The sequence below is a fragment of the Hippopotamus amphibius genome, chromosome 3 (assembly GCF_030028045.1).
Source record: "Hippopotamus amphibius kiboko isolate mHipAmp2 chromosome 3, mHipAmp2.hap2, whole genome shotgun sequence".
NCBI lineage: Eukaryota > Metazoa > Chordata > Mammalia > Artiodactyla > Hippopotamidae > Hippopotamus > Hippopotamus amphibius.
The window spans coordinates 116,091,893-116,103,988 of NC_080188.1; the positions used below are offsets into that span (position 1 = coordinate 116,091,893).

The 12,096-nt window shown below is 49.4% G+C and overlaps 1 protein-coding gene across 1 annotated transcript; it reads left to right on the forward strand.

Moving 5' to 3' along the window:
• Positions 1 to 1,762: 1,762 nt before the first annotated feature.
• LOC130848923 (pregnancy-associated glycoprotein 2-like) lies at positions 1,763 to 10,410 on the forward strand. Its single transcript, XM_057727345.1, has 9 exons — positions 1,763 to 1,863; positions 2,971 to 3,121; positions 4,097 to 4,214; positions 4,317 to 4,435; positions 5,655 to 5,848; positions 6,770 to 6,886; positions 8,463 to 8,604; positions 8,691 to 8,789; positions 10,258 to 10,410. Exons 1-9 carry the CDS (start codon positions 1,763 to 1,765, stop codon positions 10,408 to 10,410), a joined length of 1,194 nt encoding a protein of 397 aa, XP_057583328.1.
• Positions 10,411 to 12,096: the final 1,686 nt, after the last annotated feature.

Genomic DNA, 12,096 nt, shown 5'->3' on the forward strand with positions numbered 1-12,096 from the left:
CCTACCTAAGAGACAGGCCTGGATAGGTCTCACCCAGGAACACACAGGCCCTGGGAATCCTGGAAGGAGCCATAAAACACCATCATATTTTTTTAAAAATTAATTAATTAATTAATTAATTTTATTGGCTGTGTTAGGTCTTTTTTGCTTTGTGAGGGCTTTCTTTTGGTTGCAGTGAGTGGGGGCTACTCTTCGTTGTGGTGTGCAGGCTCCAAATTTCCATGGCTTCTCTTGTTGTGGAGCACGGCCTCTAGGCACGTGGGCTTCAGTAGTCGCAGCACATGGGCTCAATAGTTGTGGCTCACGGGCTTAGTTGCTCCGCGGCATGTGGGATCTTCCTGGAGCAGGGATCAAACTCGTGTCCCCTGCACTGGCAGGTGGATTCTTAACCACTGCACCACCTAGGAAGCCCTCCATCGTCTTTACTTTGTCTGGAATCACAGTTTAATAGGTAGCCTGTTAATCTCAGGCTGAGCAGAAGCTCTGAGTGGTCTTTTTGTCTTCTTTGATTGATAAGATGCTTAAAAATTATTCCTTTCTATGCATGGTTTGGTAGAAAAATGTTTCACGGTATAGATTCTATTAGAAAATTATATCAGAAGCTCAGCAAGTAGACATTATTAAATTTGTTGGTTTATATGACCCTGTTGATCTTTCTTTACAAACGGAAGGAAAATTAACATGGTTAAGATTCATTTGCCCAACATGAATTGAACCCCTTCTCTATCCCCTCTCTACTCCCACCTCTAGGCCAGAAATAAAAACCTGCAACAGCCTGCAGGCTGAATCCAGCACACAGTTGTTTCAGGTTTGGCTCACACTATATTTTGTGAAGAAGAAGAAAAATTTCGTTGCTAACATTTAAAATCAAGAGATTTTACATAAATATCCAGACTTCTTACTTCTCTTGAAAACCTGGCCAACCAGGCATGGCAGATGCTGGTCGGACCTGAGGAGAGGCTGCCCCCACTGGTAGGGCATGTGCTGCCTGCCCCATGTCCATGATGCCCACCCAAACCTTCTATTCATTTCTGTTGCCTCCTGGGCCATGACTTTGTGAGAACTGCCCTAGACTGCTAGCTTCTTGAAGATAAGGACCACCTGTGTTTACTCAACTTTGACTTTCTAGCATCTAACCCAGACCAGCACACAGGGTCCTTCCTATATTTTTGTTGGATGATATGAAGTATCTTGTGGATGCATGCATCACATTTCCTCCAATAGTGAAACTCTGCAATTGTAATACTCCTCTAGCCGCAGTTTTTGATGCAGATTGGCATCATAAGAGTCCCTGTCCTGTGCCCTATGTCCCACTACCTAATGTCACTCACTTGTATGTCACTGAGTTGCTTCTCAACTCTTCACTTTGCCATTTGAACTCTTTTCCTCCTAGCAATCTGAGGGCAGCAATGCACAACTCATGAAGTTGTTTGGAAGACCACATGAGATCACGAATGTCAACCATGGCCCCTAGCATTTACTTTTATCACGTAGTAGCAGTGTTTTATCTCCAAGTTGGCAAGAGTCTCCCCACACTTAGCCCATATGGTTCAGTTCTATTTTGCAGCCAAGTCCCAAGGAAGAGATGAAAGTAGAAATCTCTGTATTCTGAGAATCTTCTAAGTCCACTCTCCAAGGACACCGATGGAGGTAAAGATTTCATCAAGAGGTTCATATTTCTTATCAGATCTATTAGTTGCCTAAAGGGGACTATTAGGGCAGGTCAGGGCATATATACCTAGGAGCTCGTGGCCACCACTGTATGCTCAGAACTTACTCTTTCCTAAGTACTTGGACCCAAGAAAGAAGCATGAAGTGGCTTGGGATCCTGGGGCTGGTGGCCCTCTCAGAGTGCCTAGTCAAGTAAGTCTGGGGACTATAAGTGGCATCATCTCCCTTTCTGGTGTTTTTCCTGTCTTCTTATAGGTCCATCCATCTGAGTTAGAAGGGAATGTAATGATTTGCTGCCAGTCTTAAATTTCAACTCACACTTATTGATGAGTACCTTGCCATGGGCACCGAGGGGCCCAAGGGTCTTGATGTCGGCCTGCAGAGTTGCACAACTCTGGGGGTGCCAGTCACATCATGTGCTATGTGAAAATGACACTCCTTGGGATTGTTCAGTGCACAACCTCTGCAACTGTAACTGTGGTCCTATGGAACAGCATTTCTCCTGTATTTCCTTCTAGGTCTTCTCCCTGTTCTCTCTCCATTTCAGTGTGAATGTGTCTGCGTCTTCATATCTGTATCACTCTCTTTTATCTCTTCATCAATTTGGATGTCTCTGTGCATGCAGAACTCTCTGAGTTTTTGTTTGTTTATTTGTTTTCTATTTGGACTCTTCCTTGCTTCTCTAGCCTCTTAACTTCCCTAATTTATTCCCCATCTCCTGGCTTCTTTTCTCATTCCCCTCTTCTTCTTGAGCCCTGGAGAAAAATCAGGAAAGCTATTTCTAGGCTGTTTTACCTCTGACAAGGAGTGTGACCACAGCCAAGTCACAATCTCCCTGCATTTCAAATTCCTCCCCTGTAAAAAGAAGTTAATGATCCCACTTCCACCTCCTTCCCAGAGCTTCTTTGAAAAAGATACAGTGGGATGGCAATAGCAATGGTAAGGGCTGTCATTGTTGAGACTTCCTACATTTCAGGTACATTATATCCATCATCTCACTTAATACCCACAACATTCTATGTGGGGGATGGGGGTTAATATATTCCACCTGTTTACTGATGGGGAAACTGAGACTCCAAATGGTCATACGACTTACCCAAGATTATACAACAGAACTGGTATTCAAACTGAGGTCTTTTCCCTGCTCTTTGCATGGCATCCTGATAATAATATGACACTCATAAAAATGCTGAGAAAATATGGAATACCATTACGATGCAAGCTATGACGATCATACAATAACATGGACAGCTGACTGCTGCCTCTTCTGTGTTTTCTCTTCCCAATGCTTGGTGAAAGAATCCCTCTAACAAAGATCACGACCGTGGGAGAAACCCTAAGGGAGAAAAATCTGCTGACACATTTCCTGGAGGAGAACATTGATGACAGGTCCCACAATGCCACCCATGAGAGGAAATTTTCTCTTCACCCCCTGAGGAACTATAGGGATGTGAGTGTCTTGGGAGAATTGCCCTCCACAGCACCCCCTGGTGCTCTGGCCTAGCACTGGGGTTGACCTGGAGGGGCCAGGCTGAATGTTGGGGCTGGGGCTCCTGCAGGAAGCAGAAACACTGGGGAACAGGGACCCCATTCCCAGAGGAGAAGGCCCTCTCATCCTCAGCTCTTGGTCTGTGGTGACTGGGCCCAGCAATGACCAGGGGGCAGGGAAACATTCATTTTGTGCCAAAGATATGTCATTAGTGTGAGGGAGGTTGTTCTTTCTGAACTAAGTGAGCCGTGGAGTTAGAGATGAAAGGTGAGCTGTGTCTGATCGAAAGATAAGCTAACTGCACATCAAGTTTGAAACCCCAGGCAGAGGAAGGTCAGCCTCCACAGATCCAAGAGGGACACCAGTAAAAACTACTGAGCCCTATGGCCTGTGACACCATAAAAATCTAACACTATGGTTATTTTTATTGAGTTTAAAAAAGGTCTCGTCTCTCCTTTAGGAATACATAGGCCAGCCTGAGTGATAGGCAAAGAGTAAATACATGTCCAATAAAAGGGCCAACTGTGTGGTGTTGATAGGACATGGTCTGAGTTTAGAGGAAGCGGCCTGGGGTGACCTAGGAGGGCCACCTGGAGAAGGAAACACTCAGGCTGGGGCTTGAAGGGGAGACTGGAGAGCTTCTCAAATGAAGGCATTGGAACTTCCCTGGACGTCAAGTGGTTGAGACTGCACTTCTACTGCCAGGAGCATGGGTTCGATCCCTGGTCAGTTAAACAAGATTGCACATGGACAAAAAAACAAAACAAAGAAAACACAAAACAAATGAAGTTACCAGTCAAAGCAGAGGCTGTTTTATGTGGTGGTTGGAAGGTGATTTCAGGAGACATGGGACACCTGGAGGGGGCAGCCCTCTGGGAATCGAGGGTGGCCAGGACAGCCAGGCCTGCCCTAACCACCCCTCCCTGGTGCCCATAGCTGGTCTACGTCGGCAACATCACCATTGGAACACCCCCTCAGGAGTTCAGGGTCGTCTTTGACACCGGCTCATCTGACTTGTGGGTGCCCTCCATCTACTGCCACAGTCCTTCCTGCCGTGAGTACCGGCCTCCTCCCACCCCTGTCCATCTTATACTCCACCTCCCACCCCCTTCTCCATTCTTGGCACCTGACAGACACTCATGTCTTGTATCTGCAGATACACACAGGGTCTTTGATCCTCACTCGTCCACCACCTTCCGGTTCTGGGCCCGGCAGGTCGACCTCAACTATGGCTTTGGAAAAATAGTTGGATATCTTGGCTATGACATCGTTCGGGTAACTGGAAACCAGAAGCTGAGTCAAAGCTGGCTCTGGGAGCTACTGCTGCTTACAAAACAGATGCAGGACCATCTGGGAGGGCCCGTCTTTCCCAACGTCCCCTAGTGGCAGGCTATCCACCCAGCAGTGTGTGTTCCTGGAGAGACAGTGACCCTGCTAACACACAAACTCCCAGAATGACGAACCCAGAGAGTGGCTTGGGGTGTGGATTTGCAGCTCCTTTGCCCATGAGCAGCTCAAAGTTCATTTTGCTGGGAGCAGGGAGAAAGCGGAAAAAAGCACCCACTTTTCTATTCTCAGACTGTGCCAGACATTTTCATAGTAATAATGTGTTTAATCCTGCAACAACCCCACACAGCAAGTACTATGATTAGCTCCATAATACATAGGACAGACTGAGGTGTAGAGAACTGGGGCCTTTCCAAGGTCTTGCATCTGGTAAGCAGAGGAGCTGGGCTGGACAGTCAGGATTCATGCAGTTGCGGGGTATTTAGGGAGAGGATAAAACTGATCTTGGGCCCTGAAGGAAACCGAGAGCCTCAGGCATCTTGACAGGGAAGGCGTGGGCCACAGATATGGGAAGGGCCTGCTAAATGGGTTCTCACTCTAGGGAGCCTTTGAGAGTCTAATAAAAACTATGGCCTGCTTCCCGCAAAGGGCCTGAGTACTTTCTCTCTCTCTCTCTGTTTCTCTCTCTTTCTCTCTCTCTCTCTCTCTCACACACACACATGTCCCCAAAAACATGTTTCCCAGGCAGAATTTTCTTAAGAACCCTGGCAGCGACATTGTATAATGGGCTTCTGCCTTCCTGGGCAGATGCAGAATCCACGATACATTCCAATGAATTCAGTCCATTTCTATCATCTGATCATAGTGATGCCAAAGAGAAGACTACCCTGCTCTCTACTCATTTTGTCCTCGAGCGGGAACCTTTTCGTCCTGTCCTGAGTCTCAGTTTCCCCTCCTGTACAGAAGACATGAGGCCAATGTGACTCCCTTCAGATGGTGTGTGCAAGAGGAGCAGGTGTTGGTTAAAATCCGCAGCCCAGCACAATGGAACTGGAATTCCTGTCCCAGCTTGGTCTAACCATCTGAGGTCAAACCAGGGCACAGCCAGGCCTCAGGTCTATTCTGAGGTGCTAATGGCATCTCCAATCCAGTCCAGTCCCAACCCCACTTCCGAACCTTTATGTGGGAACTCTCTCCTCTCCTACAGATCGGGAAACTTGTCAATGTGATCCAGGTATTTGGCCTGATCCATATACAGATTGGCTTGGATAATGCACCCTTTGATGGCATCCTGGGCCTGGCCTACCCTAGCCTCGCCCTCCAAGGGACCACCCCCGTCTTTGACAACCTGATGAGACATGGTATCATTTCTCAGCCTGTCTTTGCCTTCTACTTGAGCACGTGAGTCTTACCCAGACAATCCTCTCGCTAAATCAGCACAAAGATGCTCTCAGTTGCATCAAATTAATATACTACCTGATGCAGAAGTTTCCTGAGAGACAGTGTGGCCCAGCATAATTATGGCCCCAGGGCCCCATTTGGCCCAGGCACTGAGTTTTGTAAATAAAGTTTTATTGGAACCCAACCATGCTCATGGGCTCAAGGGCAGCAGCTTGGTCCAGGGGGGTGGAGGGAGGAGGAAGAGCAATGGAACATGTTAGGATACAGGTTGGCGGAAAAAGCAACAGAATTTGCTGATGGAGTTGGTATGGAAGAAAGGAGAGGGATGGTGGCAGTGTTTACTTCCTTAGTAACATTTTACTGGGAGCCCAGGACCAGCTACACAATTGACGGGACCCAGTGCAAAATGAAAATGTGTGACTTCTTGTTCAGAAAGTATTAGGAATTTCAAGACAGGGAGAGCAGAGGCGTGGGACCCTGCTGAGCGAGGGGCCCCATGGATGGCATAGGTCACAGTCTGGGGAAGCCAACCCTGAGTTAGCCGTAACTCATGCCCTTCGTGCCCTTGGGCCTTGGCTTTTCTAAAAAATGACAGGCTACACAAGGAGGAAGCCAGATCCCTCCAGCACGGTGTCCTCTGAGGGTATCTCTGAGCACTCTGGTTGCTGGAGGGGACCAGGCCCTCTTCAGAAGGGTGGGTGGTCAGAGCCCAGCCAGGCTGCCTAGCTTTAAACCTCTTCTGTGCCACTCATTAGTCGGTTACCGATCTTGGTCAGGTACTCAATCCCTTTGAGCCTCAATTTCTACATCTGTGAAATGGGGACCATAGTAGTGTCTCTGATGGGTAGATAAACACAGACCTCAGACACTGAGTGTTATTATTCTCTGACAAGGAGCCCTCCCTTTTCCTTCCCTCCTCAGCCGGAAGGAGAATGGCAGCGTGGTGATGTTTGGCGGGGTGGACCACAGCTACCACAAAGGAAAGCTCAAGTGGATACCAGTGTCCCGAACCTACTTCTGGCAGATAACCATGACCAGGTAAGTCTCTCCCTCTGGGGACCACACCTAGTGATGCTCCCACACAAGCACATGGACACTTGCAGGCACACACAAATGCACGACACACAGTCACACACAGACACATATAATGCAACCACAAAGTCACACATGTAAACACACACAGTGACACACATGTAAATATGCACAGGAACACAGATACACAAATGCACACACAGACACACACAGAGATACACATACAGACACACAAACAGACACACAAACACACAGATACACACACCACTCATGGGCTCAGAATCACCCCAGGCCTCCTGACTGTGGCCCTGATGAGGGTCCTGAACAGGGTCCTGAGAGCTGTGTGCAGCCTGGGGACGGCTGCACCCACTGGGCTATAAGGCAGGTGGCAGGCTTTGAGGACCCCTCTTTGCAATGCAAAGAGGATCAGAGAGAATTTCACCAGCCCGAACAGGGCTGTGGTAAGATGACTGGCTGTCCAGGGCTGCCCGGGAATGATAGAGTTCTTAGTACACAAAACTGCTAGTGTGAAAAGAAAGTCTGGGAGAAACTGGGAAAACTGCTCTCCTTAGGAAGAAGATCCCCAGCAGTGGAGAGGGGTTAGCTGCATTCTTGAGACATGAAAGTAACTAATACAAAAAGACACTCCCCCTACCATAGCCACCCACTCCCAAATCCTGGGCACAGAGTGGGGCAGGGTATGTGACAGAGAGAATCAGGAAGCTGGGATCCAGGAGTGGCCTGAGAACAAGGGGAAATTACTGATGGGATTCTGTGTGACACCCTCAGACAGAAGCTTACGTGTCCTTTGGAGGCCCTTGGGCTAGTTTGGGCATCGCCTGGCTGGGGGTCTCAGTGTCTGAGCTGGGTGAAAGGGCAGTGGTGGGAACCAGCCTCTCCCAGGGCAGCCTGTGTCTCCCTCCCCATAACTCTGAGAATCTTCTGCCCCAGATAGCCTCCATCTTCACTGTGTGGGTTGCCCCATTATTGGTCAGACACCAGACAAGGTCTCTGGTTATTCCTCATGCATTTCTTCACTCACTCACTCACTCACTGATTCATTCATTCATTCAATCAACAAAGATACATTCTGCATCTACTACGGGTATCCACTGTGTGCTGGGCACTTGAGGGGGGCACTGAGGATACAACTTGCCCTCACATCTAGTGAGGCAGATGTACATGAAACGAGTCACACACATAAGGAATTACCACTTTGGTACTTGCTACAAATGAGGAAGAGTCTACAGAGGCTGACCAAGACAGGAGCCTGATGTAGTCTGGGGGAAAGACTACCTTGAGAAAAAGAAATTTTCTGGAAGATAAAGAGAAATAGTCTAGACAAAGGGGATGGGGGTCTTCTAGGAAGGGCAACCAGCACATGCCAAGGCCCTGAGGCACAAAAGAGCCTGGTGCATTCAGGAAGGCACAGGAAGTGAAAGAAGTTTCTGTGACCAGAGCAAAGGGAAACAGAGTCAGGCATGAGCTGAAGGGCTGTTCTGGAGACAGTCAGGGAGGGGGGCAGTCATAGGGGGAGACTTCAGTGTGATCCTGGTGCCCACTTTGTCCCACTGTCTCTCAGCATCACCATGAACGGGACAGTTATTGGTTGCTCCCGTGGATGCCAGGCCATTGTGGATACCGGGACCACGTTCCTGATGGGCCCAACTACACTGGTCACCACCATCCAGAAGCTCATCACTGCCAGGCCTCACCGTCAAGAGGTGAAGGAACATGCCACAGGGTCACCCCGGGGCTCTCCACACACCAAGGATCAGCTGGGCCAACTTCTCTCCTCTTTCTCTAACAGTACTTAGTTTCATGTAAGAACATCAGGCGCCTGCCTAGTATCATCTTCACCATCAATGGCCATGACTACCCAGTGCCCGCTAAAGCCTACATTGGAAAGGTGAGGGGCCATCCCTGAGGGCTGGTTCTCAAATCTCGACCTTGCAGGAACCCTTGGGCTGCTGCTGGGAGGAGGGGGTCCTCTGCAGGCCAAGCCACACCACTGCAGATGCTGCTGAGCCCCTGTGGCTGGGCCAGTGCCCCCCACAAAACCAACCACTTGAGAGTAAAGGGCAGTCTGGGACATCCATCATCCTGGAATAAATGCAGACACCACCCTGTGTTGACAAGGTGTGAGGCACAGGAGAGGGGAACACTAAGGGCCTCTGCCCTCAAAGACCTTCAGTTCCACCAGAGACCTAGGATGGATGAACACAGAAAGTCAGCTCTAGGAATCCCTGAAATAAGCCAAGTGACCCGTGCGGTTGGCTGGGGACACTCTCTGGGTGTTGTCCCACCATAATGATTAACGGTCTCCCTTCCCATTTCAAAAGTGTCCTGGTGGATGATAAATTACATGTTCTCAGGTGCAACTTCCCCTTGTTAAGCTCCAGTTCTCCCTTTGTGAGTTTGGCTGCCAGACCCCTGTGTGGGGAGATTGGATGCTCAAGTGAGTAAAGGGTGCACAGTGATTGCACAGCCCCGGCACAGGGCTGAGGTTTCATGTCAGTTCCCTGTCAGAGTTCAGATGCAGCTGATGGACTCAAAGAAGGCTGTGAGGAAGACAGGGAATTTCAGTAATTGGAATCCGCCAGCCTCATGGAGGCATGAGGAGGCCTGCTTGGGTTGAGGTGAATCTGCACTGGACTCCATGCACATGGAAATCCTGGGGGTTGTGCCAAGGGGTGCTGGGGATAGATTAGGGGTGATGAGGGCTACAGACAAGGGAAGCCCCAGGATAAGTCACACAATGCAGCCTGGAGTGGCCAGGGAGGGTGAGCCTGGGTGCAGGAAGTCTTCCTAGAGGGGCTGAGCACAGTCTTAAAGAGCAGGTTGTGGGGAAGAGGGAGAAGAAAAGGCATTCTCTGCAGGGAAAACAGCGAGCATGGCTCAGAAGGAGAGAAACAAGGAAACTGTGGGCTATTCTTGTTCTTTTATTTTTTTTTGGTTGTATAGAAGTATAGTTGATTTACAATGTTGTGTTTATTTCTGCTCTACAGCAAAGTGACTCAGTTATACATGTATGTATATTCTTTTCCCTAATCATTTCCATTTTGATTTATCACAAGATATTGAATATACTTCCCTGTGCTATATAGGAGGACCTTGCTGTTTATCCATCCTCTGTAGAATAGTTTGCATCTGCTAATCCCAAACTTCCAATCCTTCCCTCCCCCAACCTCTCCCTCAGGGCAACCACACTCTTGGCCATTCTTGTTCTTGGAAGGGCACCCCATTTCTGCAGCTGCTAAGAGAACCACTTGGTTCTTACCAAAGGAGTTAAATAAAACTGAGAACCCCTGGCTCGGGATACTGAGGAAGGTGGCAGATAGCTGAGGCTAACTGGAGTGTATTACTTTCTCCCCTAGAGTCCTCAGGGCCACTGTTACAGCAACTTTCAAGGTGGCACAGAGAACTTGAAGCGGCTGGAGACTTGGGTCCTCGGTGACGCCTTCCTGAGACTGTATTTCTCAGTTTATGACCGGCGAAAGAACAGGATTGGCCTGGCTCCTGCAGTATAAATGCTGAGGCTGCTTCAGGAATCAAACAGGCCCACTCCAAGCACACACTTACTCACACGTAGGGCACTCCTGCCCAGGGATGGTGGTGGACTGTGTTTGGGGCTCTGCAAAGCCCTGTTCTCAGTAAAAAAATAAAGGATTCCACTCCCAATGGTGCTAATGCAAATGGGTGCCTCTCTTTGGGTTGGGGAGGTGCCTCATAATCGGGCAGGATCTAGAACCGCGTCTGAACCGCAAGTGAGAGGAGCCCAACTCCAGCTGGCTTCAAGGAAAGGGGAGACTTATTGGAAGGATACTGGGGATCTGCGACACAGGAACCAGAGCAGATCCAAAAATCTCTGTGACTGAACCCACGAAATCAGAAGCCATTACCTCACTCTTTCTTTCCCTTGCTCTTTCCCTTCTCTCATCTTTGATTTTCTTAGCCTGAAAGATTTCTTTCATCAGGCTTCTACACTTATATCCCCAAGGCGTCTAACGCCATGAGGATAAAGCTCAGAAAACATCAAGGTACCGGGGAGGGCTCTGATTGGTCCACCTCAGATCATGCGTCAGCCCTGGACCAACTGTTCTGGTGGGAGGTGGTGGTGGTGGTGGGGGGGGGAGGCATGAAGTATACTATGATTGGCATTACTTGGTCACTCTGGCCCTGCCCAATGTGATTGACAGTTTCTCCAGCACCAAAGGATTGGAGCTGGGGAGAGGCAGCCCCAAAGGAACTGGTGGGGTGGTACGCTACACCATGGAAGGGATGGCGACGGCCCCACCAACTCTGCCACCTCCTCATCCAGAGGGATCGTAAGGGGTAATAAAAATAGATTCTTCTTCCCATCTCAGAGGAACTTTAGCAGTGGCTTTCTGTTCCAGGGGGTTCTGGGTGATGTACTTCACACTGAGATGTTTCCCCTTTATCCCCTCTTCCCAGTCACCAGCTCTCTGAGACCCATATCCGCAGTGTCCTTTCCAGTCACACTTCCGAAGTGACAGGCCGTGTGGATCCCTGAGCCAGCCCCACCCCTCCAGGGCCTAGTACGTTCCTTCCTTTGGCCTCCATGGCTGTTGAGGAGGATACCACTCATGTAAAGGGGGATCCAGGGTGCACAAAGCCTTCAGCCTTTCTGAGTGTCCTCCAAGGGCAGAGCTACAAACCATTTGGTTCAAGCCACCATGGTTGGCACATTTGGTGTGGAAGCATCACTTCTTCCCACCTGGAGACTGTATGTAGGCAGAAGCCCAGTTGGGGGATGGCAGGGGTCGGAGATGGAGGGAGTCACAGATGGGAGAAGGAACAGGAAAGAATAAGGTGGAAAACAAACCCCAATGCAATGCATCCTATGGACCTTTACTCAGGCAAGACAAACATCAGCGAAACGGACGTCTCCTTCCTTCCTCGTCTTTTCATTCAGTACAGATTTATTGAGAACTTACTATGTGCCAGGTGCTGTGGTGGACCCAAGGGATAGAAGGCTGGGTTAGGAACCCAAAACGAGTTCATGGAGACAGATAAAGAATCACCCCCAATGGGGAGGGCCAGATGGAGAAAACAACAGAGGTGTGGGTAGGAGGCCAGAGGAGTGAGGGGCTTCCCCTTCAGGGAGCCAGGGAAAGGCTGGGGCAGGGCTAGGGGGGCATTGACTTCAGCCTTGCCACCCCACCCTGAAACACACCCCTAAGCCCTGCAGTTCC